The sequence below is a fragment of the Triturus cristatus genome, chromosome 1_1 (assembly GCF_964204655.1).
Source record: "Triturus cristatus chromosome 1_1, aTriCri1.1, whole genome shotgun sequence".
Taxonomy (NCBI): Eukaryota; Metazoa; Chordata; class Amphibia; order Caudata; family Salamandridae; genus Triturus; species Triturus cristatus.
In genome coordinates this window covers 210454491-210477683 of record NC_140579.1, presented here as the reverse complement: position 1 = coordinate 210477683, position 23193 = coordinate 210454491, and the positions used below count along the sequence as shown (strand labels likewise).

General features: G+C 41.7%; 1 protein-coding gene and 1 long non-coding RNA gene across 8 annotated transcripts in view; one reads left to right on the top strand and one right to left on the bottom strand.

The window, feature by feature from the left end:
- The window catches only part of CDK18 (cyclin dependent kinase 18), a 1155230-nt gene that overhangs the window by 997962 nt on the left and 134075 nt on the right, over positions 1 to 23193 (top strand). For 4 of the 7 annotated variants that reach the window (XM_085624138.1, XM_085624136.1, XM_085624140.1 and 1 more), the window contains 2 exons: positions 20960 to 21046; positions 22586 to 22705. The exons of the other annotated variants lie outside the window; for them this stretch is intronic. In XM_085624138.1, the coding sequence (XP_085480264.1) occupies positions 20960 to 21046; positions 22586 to 22705 (207 nt within the window). The remainder of the gene's footprint in view (positions 1 to 20959; positions 21047 to 22585; positions 22706 to 23193) is intronic. 7 annotated transcript variants of the gene reach the window in all.
- On the bottom strand, positions 3227 to 5878 carry LOC146869979 (uncharacterized). Its single transcript, XR_014968439.1, has 4 exons — positions 5722 to 5878; positions 5005 to 5136; positions 4505 to 4593; positions 3227 to 3964 (listed from the first exon to the last, which is right to left on the bottom strand). It is a non-coding gene; the product is annotated as an uncharacterized LOC146869979 (long non-coding RNA).

Sequence of the window (23193 nt, the reverse complement as noted above, 5' to 3'; positions counted from 1 at the left end):
CTTATCCTTGGCCTCTCTTTGCGAATCCACCAATGCATACCCCTCGACCCATTGCCATGTCTAATGTGACGAGGAAGAGGAGCGTCCAAAAAAGACCAGAAAGCGACATACACATGTAGTGTGGACGTCGCCGAATACCAACACAGTCATCATCATGGAGGAGCATCTTTCCCGGTATTGCCCCAGGACATGCGTTGCACACAAGGTCCAGGAAGGAGGAATCAGCCAGAGCAGGCGAACGTTGCCTGAACATTGCCTGGGTCGCCGGAGGCCGTGCCTGGGACAAAGTCACCACCTTCTGTTCAAATCTAAAACCTCCGGAACAGACCAAACCCACAGCCAGCCGACCACACGCTGCCACATTGTCCGAATTTTCCAGCTTTCCCTTATTCACAGGGGCGGCCACGACACTTTCCTCCTGTGTAGAGTGAAACAAATCCTTGTGTACCTGGGGACAGGCAGATCGCAACTGCTCCGACGCTGACTCGATACCATCAAGCTTTCTCCCCAATACCCGGGCGCCGTGAACCAGGGTGGAATGAAGGGCACCGAGAGCTTCAAGAAGGTCACAGTACCCCAGCACAGCTCCCCGCTCCGCTACGCTCCTCTTCGCCACACTCTTCCAATCTTGCTGAGACCCAGTATACAGGATGATAGACTCCATCCTATCAAGATGGCCGCAGGGTAGTTCCACCCCAGACTGGGACCGGGACTCAGGCACAGGCGCATCCAGTTCCATGTCACTGCAAACAGGGTTCCGGGGGCAGGCAAAATATGTGTCCAGTGTGTAGTCACAGGTAACAGCCATCCTCACCCTGGACCAGTACCCGCAAAAATTCGGGAGTAGCCCGCGAAAATCGGGACGCGTTACAGGCAGCGTCCGAGCAGCTCACTGGCGAGGGCTCAGGCAATTACCGAAGAATCTTGGAATTGCCACCTTGGGCATGCACTCGTTCCGCTACGCTCAGTGGCAGGAATGACCACAGCGAAATTCAGGACAATATTCGCACCGCTCCGGTATTCCGACTCCACCCAGTCACCAATGGCCGCTGTTATTGAACTGCTACCCGGCCATGTTGTCCACCCGAGGTCCCGGTTCCAGGGTTGCACAGGCCGCAAACTTCAAATGAACATTTCTCCGGCGGTACCGCCGCCAGAAACTTCAGAATCACACGATCGGTTGCCGCTCTCAACCACCAACACGGGCATATAGCGCAGGCTAAGGATCTCATGCAGGATATCTGTGCGGGATGTGGAGGTTCACGGAGCCGGGAGCCTACGCTGCCGTCCCGATCGCCATCTTGGCACCTCCCCCCCAAATCTACATCTTGACCAGTTCTTACTTGTCTAATTTGTGATTTCTTGCTCCAGCAGCCCCCGACAACATAACATAAAGGGAGGGTGCACATCTCTAGGTCAGGAGAAAACTCAAACATTTAGAAAACAAGCATTTGCAATGCAATAGCTCTCGCATTACTGAAGGTTTGAGCTACCAGCATTGCATTATTATTTGCAACACCAATAGCTCAAACTTTTGGAAATGCAAGACCTATTGCATTGCTTATGCTTGTTTATTGAAGCTAGCTACCACTGTAGACAAGTGGACTACTGCCCAACTAATTTCAGATTCATATCCACCCAAACATAACAAGTTAAGGAATTTTAAGTGTGTTGGCTAACGTCTGAATGTGGGAGAATAGGTCAGAATTAAGGAGCCCTTTTTATTGAGGAAGGGCTTTTTCAAATGTTGTGAGCCAATGCAAATTCTTGAGTTTAGAGGAAATGCAGCAAAGGTGGAAGCAGGGAAATGGCGGCATGCTGGGAGGATTTTTAGGGTTAGGCCTAGAAATCCAGTTACAGCAAATTCGAATAACTTTCTTGATCTTCAGGTTTCCGGGGGTGACCATAATGAGTTTCTTCATCATAGTACCAGAGTAAGGGAATGCCCTCACAAATTGTTAGACTGATGTGTATTTTCCAGTGTAGCATTTTTGATATGCATGATATTTGTTATGTCTTAAATGCTTGTTTATGTTTTTAGATATATGTTCAGTTTATCGTAGTGATTGGTCTGAATAGCCCTTAGTGGAACCTCTATTGGCCATTAGCAGGATGCTATCTGGTGGCTTAGTGGACTAATGTGCCCACTGTGTGGGCCTGTGTTTGACCTCATGGTCACAAGTTCAAATCCTAGTAAGTACACTCAGACTTTCACCCTTCTGAGGTTGATAAAACGAGTACCATTGATTTGGGTAACAATTAACATCTGTTATTCAGCACCAAGATACCCTTCTGGGTGAATGTGCACTTTACAAATACACATGTTATGCGAGTAAGAGAATGTTGTCACAAGATCCAGAGAGAAGGGAGGGGTGGACCCTTGCAGATGTCATCAGGTCATGCCTCTTACAGAGGAATTTCAATCTACTTAAGAAGCTCTTCTGTGTTCCTTTTTAGCTTCAAGTCCAGAAACCAGATCACCTCCATAGGTTTTAAACGATGAAGGTAACAGAAGGAGAGGGATAAAAAGACAGGAGCAGTAGCAAGGACATTGCTGAATGGGAGCAGCGCAACTTATTTTTGTCTGGCACCTATACAATATCCCACTGAGCAGTGCAAGCATCATTCCTGAAAGAAAACTCATCATTTCTAGTGCTCTGGCAAAACTTTTGTGAACACGTTGCCTGTGTATGCCACCAGAGCTTTTCAGCATCTCACACACCGCTGCCCCATCCCAACCTCCATATTACTTGGGCAGCTTCAAAGCTTCGGCTTGCCTTCTCGGCCCATAGCTTCTTCCACAAGAAATCCAATCTCCCTACCTCTTCTACCTCCTAGCCTTGACCTCCTACCCCGCACAAACTTTACTACAACTCTACCATTTGCTTTCCTTCTTCCCCTAGCCATTTCCAACTTCCATACCTTGCTGCCTAGCCCAAGCATACTGCTCTTCATCTTCCCAGCTTCTCTACCTCCGCAGCACCTTCTAAGCTTTCTCCACCACTTCATTCCAGCCTCCCTTCTTCTCTGATACCCACAATGCCCCCTGCCCCTACTAACTTCCTATTGTCATTCCACCTCTCAGCCTTCTCTGTATCATCCCAACCCTTTCTGTCCCTCGGCCCCTTGTTTCACTGCTGCTCCAACCACAGCCGGACGGGCCATTTATCCCATCGGGCATTTCCTTGAGGGCAGAGGGAAGATGTAGCCATTGGAAGTTGGGGTTGAAGGTCGACAGCTGCACCTATGTCACCAGCTCCCTGGAGCTTATGGCACAAGGCACAGCAGGTGGAGCAGGGGCAGAAAGAGAGAAAGAAAGAATGAAAAGAATGCAGAAGGGCGCACATAAGCTAAATTTTTGCCAGGGCTAAGTTTGACAAGCCCAGACCTGCCCCCACGCTTCCTCCGCTAGCTCATAGGCCCGTGCATGGCTCCAAGTGTTGAATATGCATAGGGTGAGCCGATCAGGGTGGAGTCTCGATAGGGACGCTCTCTCTGGGGTTCAGCTGTATAAAGACAGGATGCCACGTAACTGGATTGAGGTACATTGCTAGAACTCTGTCGAGCTCTGAGGGCAGAAACAGCAGGGATACTGTGCGCACGACAGAGATGCAGTGAGGAAGCTGTGTGTGGACCACGTACGGGTCAGGAGGGAGTGTCGCAGGTCAGGACTAGAACCTCGAGGGTGGTCTCCTGGGCAGCCAGCGTGGTTGTGCCCCTATCCTAACAGAGTGACTACACAAGCGCCTGTCAGAACCCGCATTGCGTACTTGCTTATTCCCAAACTTTGGCGGATTGCCCTTATAACCGTGTACTCGACCAGTAGACCAAAGAGGAAGGTGCACTAGATATAGATAGTCCAAGTCAAACAGAAGTCCTTAATGTTTCCTTTTTATTTTCTTCTAATGTGAAGAGATAAAAAACCAGCCAACGCGTTTCGTTCCACACTGGAACTTCTTCAAGGCTGTAGACAAGTGACATAACAACAAATAAATAACATATACAACATATAAAGCAACGCACATTACACCAAATATAATGCAGGTACAGGGATCTAGCAGCACACGAAAAATCCTAAATAACTGACACATAAAAACAATAACATAGAAAATTTGTTTTACATTTATAAAACATTAAAAAAACAACCGTGTATCTTTGTTTGTCTGGAACTGTAACGAGCGCCAGTACTATGGGTAATTGCTAAAAAGGACCTAACTTTAGTGGATATTAAATAAAAGGAAGACCCGAGAAAGCAAGAAAAATAGGAAAGAAGTAATGAGTCTACAATAGTCCTTTTTTAAGTATTTTGCACGATAAGTACACCTGAAAAATATATATAACAGAAGAGGGGGGAGGGGAAAGAGAAAAACGAAAAAGGCAAAAAAGAAGAATGTGAGTATAAAGGAAAGAGAAGAAGAGAGAAGGATGCAAATATAGAAGAAAGAGAGTTGCTCAAAGACACTAGCCATAAGAATATCGCTACGGAAAAAAAGGGAGAACTCACCACAAAAAAATGCGTATTTTGATTAGTTCAAAAGCAAAAGGCACTTTGGTATCATCCCGTATTCATGGGAGGTTCCCGAAATCATAAGTCTAGTATAAAGAAGTAATAAGCAATTGTTTGTAAGCGCAAACTAAGCATGAAACAGCAAAGATCGAACACTGAGTAGTCCTAGATACAGGAAGTACACAAAAGGGCTAACAGCGCCTAAATAAAGAATAATATAGTAGGTATAAATACCCCTTTCAAGCGCAAAAACTCCAAAGGTCAAAGGCTGATTTGTACATTTTAAAATCTCAATACAAATATATATATATATATATATATATATATATATATATATATATCTATCATATATGTCAGGAGCCCCACACAGTTTCTAAAACGAATCAGTCAATAGCATAATAAGAGAAATAAGATGATCAAATCGTAAATATTTTAAATTCACTTTGGCCTCAAAATATTTCGCACATTCATAGATTAATGATCTGAGATACACTTACCCACTATAGCAGTATTAAACTAGGACGGCTAAAAATATGGCACAAGATTTCAGAGAGGACGAGTTCGTCTGCTTAGTACAATTCATTTTTACGCTCCATAATACGAGCAGAATTTGGAAGGGTTCCCCAGTTCTGTAGAGAGTAATAACGTAATTAGAAAATCTACTGGTACCTTCTCAACAATGACAAATAATATGCGTGAGGCGTGACACATGTATAAAAGACTTAAAAAAAAAACCCAACTGATATATGTTCACATGTATACCATATTTTAGACGCAACTCATATATGTTAAAAAGTTAATGTGAGAGTGCACATATCGCCACTCCCATCCTTTAGATGCTACCCAAAACGGAAACATGACCCGTCTCTGGAAAATGGATGAACTTATGCAGAGCGCGATACATGTATATAGTGTTGTGACACTACTATCTGTTGAAAAGGTAATATGACGGTGCCAGTATCGTAACCACCGTCTTGTAATAGTCGCCACCAAATAAAAGGTCGAAGAACGGAAACTAACCCAAGGTTCGGTGCCACAGTACAATATGCAAAATAATTGGCTACCGAGCACCGTATAGAGCGGATAAATCACAGAGAGAGACAGACCTGAAAGTTAAGTCTACTCCATTGAGGTGGCGGATGTAATGTGAACCGTTTAGCAGTTAAGAGATAATAGAAACGAGCGGTTCCTCGGCACAAAAGAGGCACTCTTACCTAGGAAGTCCCGTGTAGTCAGGTAGCCAGAAAATTAATTTGTTCCTGCTGCAAGAAAAATCCATGTCGCGCCACTCCGGTATATAAAAACTAAACACAGGAAATGTAAGTCAGGTGATCGACCGGCAAATTGCATGCCTCGCGATCTCTGGGGAGTCTAGAAAGAGAAAGAGGAAAGGAGGGGTGGGGAGAAAACAGAAGAAGTCATGATAGAATGGTAAACAGTATAATGAAAAAGTATCACCGATCAGATTATTATACAAAAAGCCATTAGAAAAAGGGGGGAATTGTTACTAATATAATTAGAAAAGTATATTTTTATATTTTAATATTAGATAAACATCGCGTAGTAAGTCCCATTCTACACGCTATATTGAAAAGGCAAACTTTTCATGTATTAGTGTGTTCTCCCCCGTATTTAAAAAAAAAAATATATATATATGTCCATTTTTTCACGCATGGGCAAGGAATTCCAAGCCTGCATGATAATAAGAGAAAGAAAGAGAACTAGCCTACTGGCTTCCGCCTGATAAGAAGAAACCACCAAGGGAATCTTAAGCCCCTTGCAATCAAATCATCAATATATCGCGGTCGAAAAGAACAAAAGTTTGGAAGTTTACCTGCTCCTTCCAAATTTGACTTTTCTTGAATAATGGACATGCCAAATATTTTTACTGCATTGTAACCTTTTATGCATTTACCCCTTGTTTACCAGAGTGCCGGAAAGGTTTGTCAATGCTGTGGATTTGAGGACACAGAGTAACATATGATCAAATTTACCTGCACCTTCTAATTATGACTGCAAATGTGTTCTGGTAATAGTCTGTGTTGGTGCTCCAAACCCATATTTTCCAACACTCTTGCAGTAACAGCACCTATTTTGCATGACAACTAATGCAACCCATCAGGCTGACTGGTGGATCCATCGTATGTAGCCCAGAAGCCAGCTTTTGCTAGAGGAATACCAGTGTGTCAAACAGGGCCAGTGCTTTTGGCTAGTGGGACCCTAGAGTAAATCATACGAACCACTTGCCTGCCCTTTATTTTTCCATTGCCTGCAAGTTCCTCACTGTCTGAAAGCAATCTGGTAGATCCCGAGTCACCCTGTTGCTGTCCCAACCCTGGCATGAGTAGTCCTGTACCAAACTTCTGTTAATGTATACCAGGAAGCAAACAAGTGGATGGGAGAATGTAAGGACAGTCTGAACAGCATCCAATCCCAGTCTAACTACAGATTTTGGCTGGATGTTGTGTAGCCGTACCGGTGCACCCACCCTGGTGTGGATTACCCGGCACCCCAATTGGAAGTATTGCTGGGATGCAGGAGAGGAAAATGTAGGTAGCTTTAATACACTTAGTCAGCAAGAGTCCTCCCCATGTGTCCCCGCACCTTAAGGACCCTGCTCCCCTATAAGGGCAACCACTCCTACACCCCCTGGCTGGACCAGCTATGGGGCAGGCAGTCTCATAACAATAAGTGAAGCGTCCTAAAGTACCCACTGGTTATGCTGAGGGACATTCCTGTTAACTGGCCACTAAGTTTTCCCCTCCCCCGAAATTGATGTAACTGTATTGAACCAATGTTGTGTCACAGTCCAGTACCCTTGGGGAATTGTCTTTTGTGCCTCACCACGTCAGTCCCCTGCTCATTTAACCATATTAAAATTCTTGCAGTAACACATGCTTTTTAGGATGATAGATTGATAGACCCAACAGGGTTTGATCATCTGACCATGAGGTTGAAACCACCACCACACCCAGCAGATGAATCGGTCCAGGTTTTCTCTGCCATGACCCCTCCTATGCCCTTTGAAATCACCATAAAACCTGCAAGTGGCCATGTGGCAGGCACCCAGCGGGACCTGCCAGTCCTATTTAACCTTCATATCTTTGCAGCATAGCGCCACCCACTAATGCAGATGTCTTGAAGCATGCAATACTTGCCCCTATTGACATCCGTAATAATTTAAATGAATTAAAACTGTGATTATGAATGAAACGATGCACAGGCAAATAGAAAATTTTGCACATACAGAATGACACATTTTGGACTTGTCTGTCAGATTACGTTGGTCAAATCAATTCAATTCAATATTTTCTTAAAGATTTGGAACTCCGAAGAGGTCTACATAATAGTACATGCATATTATTACAAGTAATAAAATCATAACAGAACTCCCCCTACACCTGTACATCCGATCAGCCAGCGTTCCTACAGTCCCCCTCCCCCTCGCATCGAACCTCACCGCCTCTCCCTCTACAGCAAACAGCATTACCCCTTCACACCCCCTCTCTTCTTCCCCCCTTTCAATAAACCACCACACTGAAAAACAGCCATTCAACGGACCACTTCACTTATCGCCCCTGGAACCCAGATTAGTAACCCTCCCTCACCTACCCACAGACCGGGCGTTGAATACGTCTACTCTGACTCCTGACCCTAGACTCAAGGAGATATTACTATCTCTACAACAAATCAAAGTAGACATCCAAACTCTTCATGACCTGATCCTGAGACAACCAAAACCACACACGAAATTCTTCCAACAATCACACTCTAGCTCCACGAGACAGAAAACCCCTAGATGGAAAACAGTACCTGACCCCAATGCCTTATCCCACCCACGCAGAAGAAAAAACCCACTATCACAGCAAGAACTAACCTCTTTACTGCATTCCTACGAGCCCCCAACTCCACCCCCTCTATGAGCACACGGACAACACACTGACACTATCCTCTATCCAACCCATCCCTCCCAATCCCGATAGAGCCACGAGACACATTACTAGAGGTATCGTTGAAAAAAACCTCAAGAGAGTTCCCATCTTACAAGAGCCCAACACTATTCCTACCAAGACCCGGCTAAAATGTATCCTACTAAGTTGTAGATCGGCCGCATGTCATGCTGCTGATATAGCGGAGCTAATACTAACCAACGAACTTGATCTCACAATTTTAACGGAAACTTGGCTTAACGATTCATTGTCGTCTATCCTAGACATACTAGTCCCCCCTAACTATCACATCACAAGACAATATAGAATTGATAGGCTTGGAGGTGGTATTGCCTGCATACATCGGAACTACCTCTCCGTGAAACGTCTCATCTCCCCGGTTTTCTCCTCCTGTGAATATTTATGTCTAGAAATCTCTAATTCATACTACAACTTAAAGAACATATCTCGGAATTTATGGATATAAACTTTCACTCTACCTCTCCAATTTATGTATGGGACGCGTGTAAGGCCAGTATAAGAGGGTTTACTCAACAATTTATTTTCACACAAAACTCTAAACTTCGTAAAGAGGATAAGACTATTATTACTAAAATCCAGCTGCTAGAAAATCAGCTAGCAGACGCTCTTATACAAGACTCATCAGACGCGGACAAATTAGGACTAGAGTTAATCAGTCTTCGATCTGCTACTAAAAATATTCTTAGAGAACGAACCAGTGTAACATTACATAAATTTAAAATCTCTCAATATGAGAGTGGCGACAAAATCGGTAAGATCCTGGCTTATAAAATCGCGGATGACAAAGCCAATACAATAATTAAATTTATCAAGGGACCCAATAATATGATTTATGATCAAACTACAGATATAATTGAACAATTTGTTAAATATTATAGTCATTTATATACTCCGGAAAACAACCCTACCTTACATAATATTCAAACATACCTCGGTAACAATGTTACTAATAATATAGGAATTGAACATAACAGGCAATTAGGGGAGAAGGTTACCACTACCGAAACCAGAACGGCTATTACTTCTCTCCCGTCCGGCAAAGCTGCAGGAGAAGACACACTTCCTATTGAATTTTATAAAATTTGTATGGATGAAATACTTCCCCTTTTCTGCTCAGTAATTAACTTGATTGGTCAAACAGGAAAGTCTCCAAACTCTTGGAATTCTGCTAAAATAGTCTTTTTCCTTAAAAAAAAAAAACCTGCTGAGGAATGTGGCTCCTACAGGCCTATTTCATTAATCAACGTAGACGCTAAAATATTTTCCAAAATTCTTGCACTTCGATTGGCTCCCTATATGCCGGAGCTGGTCAATCCACAACAACATGGATTTATTACCGGCCGGGACACTACAGCCCATGTTAATATGGCAATTACTGCTTTTGACGTAGCAGCGGTTAATTCCACCCGACTCCGTATGATACTTTTAGATGCTGAAAAGGCATTTGACCGAGTCGGGTGGGATTACCTCTGGGCCGTAATGAGGGCGTACGGCTTCAATGTTCAATATCTAAGATGGATACAGGCCCTATATGATGCCCCAACTGCTAAAATTAGTTATGCAGGCATGATCTCCCCAGGTTTTAAAATACTTAGGGGTACGCGGCAGGGGTGCCCGCTCTCACCCCTGTTTTTCGCACTTTCCATGGAACCGTTTATAAATTCATTACTAACTCAACCTTATATTATCCCACTGGAATCTGGCTCTAACTCTTTGAAAATCACTGCCTACGCCGATGATATTGCCATATACTCCACTGATGTAGAAAAAGCTCTTATAACGATAATTAAGGAATCTAATGCTTTTGGTTTAATTTCAGGATACAAATTAAATTTAAGTAAAACACAGGTCATATTAAACTACAAGGTACTTGTCGGGTGGCGACATATTTAGGTGTTAAGATATCAGCTAAAATAAGCGACATAAATACCCTCAACTATGATGCCTTACTGAAAGAAACAGCTGGCCTATTTAAAAAATGGCATAAAATACCTTTAAGTCTTATAGGCCGGATTAACTTAATTAAAATGAAGATTTTGCCAAAATTTTTGTATTTATTTAGGTCTATACCCCTACGTGTTAATAATTCTTTCTTTAAGAAACTAGACGGGATTTTAAGCAGCTATATTTGGGGGTACAAGAAAGCTAGAAGATCGCTTGCTTTGCTTAAATTACCAACCAATAAAGGTGGGTTAAACTTCCCTGATTTCAAATTATGTTTTCTGGCAACCTTTCTTTGCCGTCTTCATAGTCTATTCTACCCTAATAGTCAATACTATTACCACCAATTTATGTTAGGCAATGATTCTAACCGATTTCTTACAAGAGTAAATGACCCTAATTATTTCAAGAGGGTTAAGTTTAAGACTGCGAGAGAGGCAGTTGCTATTTGGAAATCTTTATTAATTACATGTAAGACTTCTTTTTTTCACTCAAAGCTTTCTTTGTGGGGCAATCCTGGGCTACCAGGAATATTTAATGACGGACTGGGGACCGTCTGGGAATTAATTTTTTGGGGGATCTTTATGGAAATCGGGGATTTTTAAATTTTACAACACTTAAATTTCTCTTTAATTTAACTGAATCTATGCGATTTAAATATATGCAAATTAGAGACTATTTGATTTGTAAGATGAAAATCATTCAAATTTCGGACTCAGATTTATGGACGTGCTTCTACTCTGAGAATCAGAAATCATTAATCAGCAAGGGGTACAAATGCTTAAATAATTTCAAAGAGGACGACTGTCCAAAAATTGCTCTGAAATGGACATCTAGACTAGGGATTAATATTACCGCTACTAAAATCTCGGCGTCACTTTGCAATATCAACAAAGTGGTACAATCTTCGAGTCTGAGGATTCAGTTATACAAAACCATCTGCTTTTTATATTATACCCCGTTCAGAATTTCTAAGTGGTCTCAAAACTCTCCATCAAGTTCACGCTCTAAGTGCCCCAAATGTGATCTAGTGGCGGCTGATATTACTCATATATTTTTTTCATGTCCAGCCTTGCACGAGTTCTGGACCGGATTTGAAAAGATCTTATCGCAAAAACAAATCATATTTGGTTCTCTCTCGCCGTTATCTGTATTATTAGATGTACAATCTATAAATTGCCCACACAGAGATTTATTAACAGTACTATTTTCTTGTGCTCGATTGACCATTGCTAGGGCATGGATCTCCCAGAAACCCCCACATATTTTGGAATGGTGGTTTTTGATTAATGAAATTTACACTATGGAGCGTGCTATTGCCAAAACCAGGGGATTGAAATCTATGAAAAAATTTGATAAAATTTGGGGAACTTTTCTTTAACCCTTTTCCTTCTTACGCCTTTTTTTTGTTTGTGTATGGCCTACCTGTTATCAACTGTATATGTTATTATTATCAGCTAATCTTCGGTTTTTGTATTATTTGTGTTGTCAATAAAAATATATATATAAAAAAAAAAGAAATCTCTAATAACTACACAATATGCTCACTTCACTCATTTTACCATCCTCCAAGAAATAACCTTACCTTTATTGAACACATAATGGATATCCTAGCCACAAATGCTGGACACCAAAACATTCAGATATTCCTAGGGACTTCAACCTCCACTGGAATTACCCTGACAACCCTGAGGTCAATAGCCTCAAAGCTTTCTTGACTGACCTTAACCTATCCCAAATTTGTGACAGCCCCACTCATGAAAAAGGCTCAACCCTAGATCTAGTAATCTCCAAAGCGGACTCAACCCAACTGGAATCGATCCTCCCATGTGACTGGTCGGACCATCACATCATCACTTTCCATATTATTGAATCAGTTAAACTACTCTATGTCCAACCCAAGAGAACGAAAATCTGGAAGAGAAACCTAAAAAACCTCAATCCTATCTCACTGGCAACCGCTAGCCCTATCCTAACGCCCCCACCTGACAGTTTACAGGACATACACGATCTAACTAATCACTACTTCCAATCTATGAACGTGTTATTATACAATTTAGCTCCACTACAATTGAAAAGTATCTCCAATAAAGACTCAAACCCATGGTATGACGGTAGGCTGAATGAAGACAGAAGAGCGCTAAGAATAATTGAACATCAATGGAGATCAGCACCATCCGCTACTCACCTCAAACTACTCATAAGTACGAGAAACCCCTATTACAGAAAAATCAGATGTTCAAAAATCGACTTCATTAGCAATCAATTGGACCAAGCCAAGAACCGCCCCAAAAGACTCTTTGAAATAATCAAAGCGCAATCTAAGGGTGTCTCCCTCTCATCTCAAGTTAATCCAGAATCTCTCCCCAATTGCGAGGCATCCGCGTCCTATTTCACAACAAAAACTGAAAACATAAAGATAGAACTACTGAATGACCTATCTGCCCTCACCAACCCTCACATGATCGCCTCAATTACCCCCATTAGGAACCCATTTAGTTGCTCTGCGAAGCTCGACCTCAAAAACAACGCAGACTGGTCCTCATTCGACCTCTACAGCGAGGAATCTATTCTAAAACACTCCCAGCCTTAAATCCCTCCAATCACTTCTCTACTCCCAGCATCCCTACTAAAAGACTTTATACTGACGTTAGTGCCTCTATGGACCAGGATTATAAACACCTCTCTGCTACAAGGAACCATCCCAGACATCCTCAAAGCTGGTCAGGTTTCTCCCATATTAAAGAAGCCATCGGCTGACCCAGCAGACCTAAACAACTATCGCCCTATATCCAACATCCGTACACTGGCCTAACTATTAGAAAAATGTGTTCACACGCAAGTTACCTACCACATTGATCACTTCAACCTGCTCGATAAATTCCAATCTGGCTTTCGATCAGGGCACAGCACCGAATCTGCCATGACCCACATAATTAAAAATACTGGACCAAAACAAAGCCTGTCTACTAATCCTGCTGGACCTATCCTCTGCCTTCAACAGTGTCTAACACGACAACCTATTAGACCTCCTGAAACTTAGAATGGGACTATCGGGAACAGTTCTCAACTGGTTCACTTCCTTCCTTCAAAATAGAACACAAAGATTCAAGACCAATCAATATTTATCCACACCCACTCCAGTCACTCTAGGAGTACCCCAAGGATCTTCCCTCTCCCCGACACTCTTCAACTTGTTTATGGAACCACTGCCCCGAGCTTCTCAGCTCATCAAAGTCCAATACCACATGTATGCAGACGACACACAACTCTACATTAAGGTAAACTCACTTGAGGACATCAAGTCCCTAAACTCAATGCTCCAAAAAACGCAGACCTGGCTGGCAAATAAGCACTTAAAATTAAACAACTGAAAGACAGAATTCCTCCTAATAGCGCCCCCTCAGCCAAACAACCACCTTAATGGAATGGATGAAGCACTTAACAGCACTCGACGGCCAATCGCTCATGATCGATTCTGCCAAATCGCTAGGCATAACTCTGGACAATAAGCTAAATATGCAGAAGCACATCAGCGCAGCAACTAAAGGAGCAAACTTTCAAATGAACACCTTAAGAAGACTGAAGCGCTTCATACCAGAAAATGACTTTAAACAGGCAGTCCAAACTCTAGTTGTCCCCAGAGTGGAATATGGGAGTGTCGCTCTCTCTGCGGCCTTCCCAAATCAACAACAGCCCCACTAAGAGCATCAATCAACACAGCCGCCAGACTAATCACAGGCTCCATAAGAAACTGTCACATCTCCCCGAACTTACATGCCCTTAACTGGCTACCCTTTGATGCCCGAATCAATTTGAAATCGCCTGTATGACACACAAGGCATTGCATCAAAAAACACCACAATACTTTGCGAGAAAATTAATACCATCTGGTGGGAACAGAACCAACAGGAGTTCTTTTAACCATCTACTGAAACCACAACGATTCACCAAGAAGAAAACTTATAACCGCTCCTTCTCAGGGATGGCCCCTAGGATATGGAATGCTTTACCCCCAAAAACAAGACAGAACCCTCACGCAGCATCCTTTAAAAATGAAGTGAAATCTATTCTCCTGGCCAAATTCACTTGATTTATTAAATGCAAGCTTGTAGATATTTATGTTAGAACAGTTACCATTGTTTGACTATTATAACCAAGAATATTTGTATGTATATTTCAATTTCTTCTATCTCCTTTATTTGTTGTAAAGCGCTCTGATATCCGCAAGTGTCTTGTCCGCGCTATATAAAACCTTCAAAATAAAATAAATAAAAATATACGGGCCATAATAAAATTATCAGAGACCTGCATTAGCAAGGCTAAAATTCCTTTAAATAACATCAGTCAATATTGTCAGTTATCTCAGTACTCAAAATACTTAAGATGTTCAACAATAAAGTCATTTAGCACACAGCAGAAACAGAGCCCTAGACCTCTACTGTTGAAGTTAAAAAAAAAAAAATGTTTTAATATTTTTTTTATAAGAACCGTATTAGACAATAGAAGGTACATTTAAGTTAAAAAAAAAATATACAAAACCTCAGTGCTTAGAGAAGATTTTTCAATGATTTGGGCAGCAGCACATAGCCATTTTGACGGGAAATAGCATTTAGAATTAGCAGCATAAGGATTGAAGTAACAGAGCATATCCTAGGATGTACAAAGGACGTTTAGTGGCTAACAGTTCATATACAAAACAGAGTTCAAAATTCAGCTTCAGCTAAAGATCAATTTAGAATTAGCAGGAAGAAGAAAGGAATAACAGAGCGTATCCTAAAAATGTGCAAAGGGCAGTAAGTAGCAGCCAGTTCATATGCAAAAAGAAGTCCAGAATTAAATTTCGGCTAAAAAGTTCAATTTGGAATTGGCAACAAGAAAAAGGGATAACAAAACATATCCTAACCTGTGTAAAAAAGCAATTTAGTAGCAGCCAGTTCATGTGCAAAATAGATCCAAAATCCCACTTCAATTAAGTTTTGTAGTTAATAACAAGTACATAGTGGGAAACGAACGCAGCATATACCTATTGTGCAACATAGCAGTAAATAGCAGCCAATCAATGTGCAAAATGCAATTTGACTAAGGACGAAATACTAGTACTTCGTAAGAAGATGACAAACAGGGGGGGTTAACCACCCAATTAAAAGAATATGTAAAAGATTTAAAATATAAACATAAACTCCTTAAAATAATTAAAAGGTTTTACACACATTGCTTAATTTTTTGGACAAAAGAGATAGTCTCGGGCTGATGCTAAATTTTTTACACAATTCTGTAAAGACATCGGCCGAAACCAACGATGACGACTCGGAGCCCGTGCTGGACAGACAAACAAGACATGGTCCAAGGTCGGAATGCTCAGCTTACACAAATTACAAGTTTTTCCAATTTTCAGATTCTGGGACCAGTTTGCTGTTAAGTCTTTTATAGGTAAAAGATTCATACGACAAAGTGAGCAAACGTCAAGTTCCGTGTTCTAAATTCCAAAATAAGTATTTTTGTGCAATTCTCGGTGAGTTTGTCCTGGCTATTAGTTTTAATCTCTCTTTAGAACTGCAAAATCTAGTATCTCTATCAAAGCTGATTTTGCCACTTAAGGTCTTTAAGAGAGATTTATATCCTTATGGTGGGAGTGTGAACTCTGATTCTTCATGTATACCAAAGATGTTTAGTACCAATGAGAAATCACGATAAAAAGAGTAATTACCTGCCTTAACATTGAAGATTTCATGACACATGAGGCCTCTTAATGAATATCCCTAGTGTAAAACCCTGGATAAACCTTGGATATAGGAGCTTATCAAGCCAAATTCCAGTCTAATTGCTGCCATTGGAACTAACGTGTTAAAATTACATATTTTACGAAGTATCTGACCCTCAATCCTATCTAAAAAAAACTCCAGTCCTTAACAGGGATTGATTCAATCGCATAGAGCAGAGTTGGAGGAATTTTTGCCTTAAAAACCATCAGTAGATGTAAAAAAATGTCTTCTGCCCATAGCACTGTAAAAAGTACGCAAACCATTGGCATGAGATGTAGCTTTATAAGTGCTATATTTAATGAGGTTTGTTCTTCGTACTACCTGTTAAAAGTTTCCCTAAATAAAGGTATGAGTCTACCACCTCCAGCTTTTCAGGACCAATTTTCCACTGAAAGTTACATGATTTTCTACTTTTGTTACTTTTCATAATTAAGATTTTACTTTTAGAGACATTTATTTTCAAAAAGTGGCCAACTGTATATTTTTGTAGTGATATCAGCTTTCTATTTAACCCAATAGGGGTTAGGTCCATTACTACTCTGTCATCTGCATACAAAAGACATGCAAAAGGCCGGCCACTTATCTTTGGTGCATCTCCATCAGCTTGAGCAAAGCAATCGGGTAAATCTGCTATATATAAAGAAAATAGCAACGGTGCTAACAAGCAGCGTTGTTTCAAACCATTTTCTGTAGGAATTACATCTGATAAACCTTGGTTTCCACCCATTAGTATCTGGCACCAAGTTTGCAAATGTAGTGCAACAATTAAGGATAGCAGGGGTTTTTTTGCAATTTTTTTTTTGCAATTTTCTCCATAATAGAGGTCGATCTACCTTGTCAAAGGCTGTTGAAAAGTCTATGAAAGCCATGTATACATTTGAGTTATGAGAGATTGTGTATTTCTCCTCAATTAGTTTCAGCATAGAGATATTACCTAGAGTGGAATGATTTTTTCTAAAACTGCTTGTTCTATGGGGAGGACTTTCTTCTCCGTCACCCATTCCGTAAGGTGGATGCAGAAGACGGGTTTGATTTTGTGCGGTATGCGATGAGTCCTCCTTATCTACGCAACGTGTAAGATGTTCAGGATATCGAATGGTGCTACAGGTGAAGAGATAACCCTGAACCCTTCAAGCAGACACAAAAACAGCCTTAAGTTTATAATGTAGAGGCCTGTGCACACAATTACAGTGGACTGCAGAACTAGTACTGTCAAACAAATTTGATGAGTTGTTGCAGCACACACGGAGAAGAGCCGAGTTTGGCTAGAACCAGGGTCAATTAATCTCCTAGAGATCCGTGAACCGAGAGTGGTGACCAAGTACGCAACCACACTCCCGGTTCGTCGACAGTGAGTCGCGGGACCTAGCAGCACACTGGATTGCTGTATCACGGATCTCTAGGAGATTAATTGACCCTGGTTCTAGCCAAACTCGTCTCTTCTCCATGTGTGCTGCAACAACTCATCAAATTTGTATGAACCCTGAAGAAGTCTTGGGTTTTGACCCTAACGGAACACGTGTTGACTGGGCAAATCGATCTTCAATAAACACAAGGACACGAGAGACCTGGAGTGTTCTGCGATTATTTCACTTGTTGTCCTCTGTTATTGGCACTGAATTGAAATGTTGTGATACTTTAAGTTTGACAGTACCATTTCGTAAGGTGATCGAGGCTACTACGTGCAAATATTTTCCTGGTCGCGTCCAATAAGGCTATTTGCCGATAATTACCTGGGTGTGTTCTAGGGCCCTTTTTGAATAGACTAATTAAAATACTTCCAGACCAAGATGGTGGTGTCTTCCCCTGGGAGTAGCAGAGATTAAACAGTAGAGCTAGATTAGTAGCCCACAAAAGTGACTCCTTTTCAATTACCGTCATGGGAATTTTATCAGGGCCCACTGCGCCTGAGGATCTCATTTTTTTAATCGCTCCGGCCACTTCATCACTGATCGGGTGCCACAGTGGTTAATCTCAAGGAATTAAAATTCGCAGAATACAGTTCTAGCAAGTGATGTTTCCAATCCTCTTCTTTTATGGGTATAGGGAGAGGTTTCACTCTAGTGCCACAGCAGTCAGCAATTATTTCCCAATACCTTTTGAAATTATTTTTTGAGGCTGCCTCTTTTAACTGTATCCATGCACTGTCTTCCTTTATTTGTCTTAGGGAGCGTTTTTTCTTGTGTCTTTTCCTTTTCAGTAGGTTTATTAAAGAACTTTGCTCGCACAAAAAGTTCAAGAACTGGGCCCTCACTAATTTATTTATTTCCCTATTTATAGTAAGCAAGGGGTTAAAATATGATCTCCGTTTAATAGGAGCTTGCGTTTATTTACAGGATTTAGCCAGCTATATTATGGGAAAAGGCTTTGATTAAAACTGGTTGGGTAGAATCACATTCGACCGTTAATAAGTGCTGCTGATCTCTTATTAGAGACGATAAGTACGCTTTTAATTAAGCGGTCGCTTGAGTATTCCAGTGAATTCTACCTTTTGTTACACTGAACCCTACTGTGTCGCCTTTGAAGTTCCAAGGGCCTACCTTAGCGCAAGTAAAATCAAATTTAAAACAGATCAGCATATGGTCACTGAAAACATTCCCCAGGACTTCCATATTTGTAAGTTTACAGAAAAAATCTGCAGAAACAATTAAATATTCTATAATTGATCGTCCAGTTGGCGCCTTATGAGTGTAATTTGCTGGAATATCTTTTTCTAGCCTCCCATTAGCAATTATGAGATCTAAACTTCTCAAACCTTCGAGTAATGAGACTCCTCTTTTGTCTGTCCTGCTGTTATTCGGAAATTCTTACATAAGAGGGTAAACCCAAAAATCACTGGGACCTGGGTATATGACAGTACAATAATGGGTGGTCCCAGTAACGGTACATCCAACAGTGTATAGAAGATATATAACTACGTGTGGGTGGAAATTGCGTAATCGCGTTACGCAAATCTTCGCGAAAACGTAAAAAATTATCGCGAACGCGCATAAATATCGCGAAGATGCGGAAGTTTGTGTCCCACCCGTTCGCGATTTTTTTTGCGTGATCGCGTTGGAAATGAGTCGCCAACTTACCCATGCGGTCGCTAATGGGCGCAGCCATCTTGTTTTCACTTGTCCAGCCCGCTCGCGATGCTATTACCTTTTCCGGGTCGCGCAATGCATGCTCGCGCTAGTTCACATTAGGTATTTCCTGTTCGGGAACGCGTATTGCATGTTCGCGATGCTTTTTGCGTGCTCGGGGGGGAAATATCTCGCAAACTTGCCCATGCGGTCGCAATGGGCGCGACCATCTTGTTTTTCACTCTATGCTAGGGTTCTTGGGCCTGCTTTTCAATCCTCTCTATATCTTTTCAATCCTTTGCTTCTGAAAACATTTTTTTAATCTTTTGTATTTATTATCTCTCTCTTTATTTTCCTGACTCTATATTTTTTGTTTTTGTCTACTTTTTTGTGTTTTTTAACTACTTTTTCACTCTTTTTCTAATACCTGCTTTTTCCCTTTCTTTTACTTACTTTTTTAATTTTTACCTTTTCTTTTCCGCCCCCACCTACTCCAGAACCATGGCAAAGGGCCACAAGAGGCATCGCAGCCTAAGCCGCGATCGCCTTCCTTGCGGAAGGCGGCACCCACAAGGGGTGCAGGCACGGGCCTTATTTGGGGAGGTGGAGTTGGTTTTTTTGTGCAGCGCCACCTCCCCTTAATCTTGGCAGCAGGCGGCAGGCCTGGGTCCGGGTACGGGCTCCGGGAGCGTCGGCAGCGGTGGGGGAAGGTGCGCCGGGCAGTGTTTCGCTGCTCGGGTGTCCGGCGCAGCCAGAACCAGCTGACGCACCGGTGGTCCGATATCCTGGACCGGGAGCAGGACCTGCTGGACCTGCTCGGAGTCGAGGTCCCGGGTCTTGGTGAGTAGCTATTTAATTATTACTACTTTGTGTCTGTTCTTCTGCTGTGTTATATATTGCGAATATATATTTTTTTACGACCAGCTAGAATGCTGCTTACATACATTACAGGTAATTTACGTTTAAAAGTCTTCTGTGATTGTTATGACACTGGTGCTCTGCGCTACTAATCTTGTTATTTGCAACTTTGCGTTTGCGCTTGTTTTGCGTGATTATGTAAGAGTTTATTTTAGAAAACTTAAGTTAGGTAATGCTAGAGTGACTCTAGTCCTTCCTTTGTCCTGTCACTAAGAGATAGCGGGGGATTGATACTTAGGTTTAGTTACTTATTATAAGTTTGTAATTTTTTAGTGGTCTGCAACGCCCCCTCTAGTACGCCACGTGCTGCTGAGTGCGGCTACTGCTTACCCCAGTCCTTAGTAGAACCTTTTGTAGTTTGTTCAGTGAGTGCTAATAGGCTTAGCACTAGCAGAACATCTGCATCAACGAACCAACAATTTTGTGTATGCAAAAATACAGCCATATGTCCTCCATTTATGCATTTTTGAGGACTAAAAGAAGTGGAAATGCTTACTTAATGTACAATTGGCACGCCTGGAATAGGTGGGCTCGGTCAGGTGGTACGTACTACTTAGGCTTAGTTAGTATTCTGTAATCACAATGGAACACTGGATTAGTGTAGATAAATAATAACTAGTCGGTCCGCGAATCCCCAGATACAACTTGTCGACCAGATTAGATAGGTCAATTTTATTGCAATTGTTGTTTACACGAATGTTTTTTTGACAGTCTTATAAAAAAATATTTTATTTGTTTCACACCAATTATCAATGTTTGTCTCTCTTCCTTTCTTATATCTTTCATGATCAGCACCCAGGGGCAAGAAGACGGGGGCAGAGTCGGCGAGAGCAGTTCCAGTCCAGGAGGACCAGAACGAGGGCTCTTCTGCTGGCCCCAGTAAGTCTTCCTGTTTTTAATATTAATTCTTATTCACTAACTTTTACTGCGCCGTTTTTCATTTCCTGAACTATTGTTTTCGTTTCCTAATGCTATTTTTTACCAACAATTACCCTTCGATCTAGATTATCTGTTTCTAGATTCTTGTTATCCCTGCCTCTAACTGCCTCTGCTATGACTCTCTGTACTACTACTATTAGTCTGTCTGTAGCTAAGCATGCCCAGTTGGCCACTCTTTATTTAAAAGGTTTAAATAAAAATCAGATTCACCAGTAGCTCTAGCCATTGATGAGTCCAGTCCTTTGGGTTGTCCTCTTGTACTCCTTCTATTATTCTTAATCTTTGAGGCTTTATTAATCTTGATGTTTTTCGACAATTCCCACCAACAAAATGCCCAACCAGATTTTATTATTTTTATAGGATAGGACATACTACTGTTGTGGAGATTTTCCACATACAGAACATTGCAGTTGCACAAGAAAATAGGATGTTGGTGATGGGAGGTTGAACCTTCCTCATACTGTGACTCACACCTCAGTCAGAACAGAACCCACCACAATCCCCTGCCCGACTAGTTATACTAGTGTTTTATTACTATTAGCTCTCCGAACCCCCCCCTAAATACCCAATGAGTAGACAACCCAGAACATAACACTCCCGACCTCTCAGTCGTGGAAGCAATGCACAAGCACAGTTTGCACACCCTTCCTTTCGCTCGCTCACTCGTGTAAGTCCATCCACACCAAATACCACCGAGTTTATGTAAGTACAAAAATTATTTTATTTGCAACTGACAAGCTATGAACGTTGTTCTATAATCAACAGCAACATGCATAAGATTAAAACTATAAACATTGTTGCACTTAGTTACACTTACAACAAGTACAAGTCCATAGAACAAAGAAAAAAATAAGCGAAATCAGGATTAATAAATAAGTGAACAGTTGTAGGAATAGGAATATAGTTTATATAAAATTATAAATGAAGATCTGAGCGAATTATGTGGACCCCTCACCTTGGAAGAAGCTAGTACTGGTTACATCATAAGCTCTGCAAAGCTCTGATTCTTAGAATGGAATCTTCCGTCTGTTAGGAGAAAAATGGTGCGTGTTAGTATATTGCAAGCATTTCTCAGTCGTGGCAAAAACTGTAGCATTTTGGATAAGCAATATGGACTAACACCAGAACTCCATAACAAAGTGGCTTGTTTTGATTGACCTTGTACGCAGCGCTTAGACAGTAGCAGTATGAGCTCATGTGGGCGTCACTCTTTATACAACAAGCTGCGAGGTAACGACGCGTGTGCTAAAATAAAAGACACAAAGGTAAAATGGTAGCATGGCTCGGGCTAACTAAGCAAAGACTAGAATGACTCTAGGGACCATATAACTACTAGTGTCTACTTTACTACTACCTGATTTGTACTAGTGATGTATGTTGTATATGTATGTATTACTATTAACTCATTTTTCAATCTTGCTAATGAAAAATAGGGGGAGGTGGATATGACACCTAAAAAATGTGTAATGTTTTTTCAAGGCGCACTACCAACCACCAGTGCCGGGGCCAGTGGCGACGCGGTTGCTGGCAGAGGAGAGGAGGAGGCGGCAGTTGCAGGAGGAGCTGCAGGGGGTGAGCCAGCAGCAGTGGTGGGCGGTGGTAAGTTAGATACCTAATCCTTACTTATTGACATTACACTCACTGCGAGGGTGTACTGTATGATACTGTACAGTTGACTTACTAAGTAAGAGGTTGTTGTGAACGGTTGAAGACACCCTTTACTTAGCATTAGTAAAAGCATTAGTGGCGGGAGTGTTGTTAAGTAACCAATGGCCTCTTCTATCTGATGATTTCATCTCAGCTGTGAAAGTTTTATGGAGAAGACTAAAAGTCAGATCAGATGACCTTGATGGATGGGTTGAACGAAAAGGGAAAGAAGAGTGGAAGGAAGGACCGGCGAGATTTAAGATTTATGACTGGCAGAGAAGGATTCGTGGGATGCATACTGGTGGCTGATAGGAATCAGATGCATGGTTGGGTGAATGCCTGAAACTCCCACAAATGTTAAAGTCCAAGAAAGTGGGAGGATAGTACATACATACCACAAATGTTATGTGCTTGCTAGTGCTACCGTGACACTATGTGTA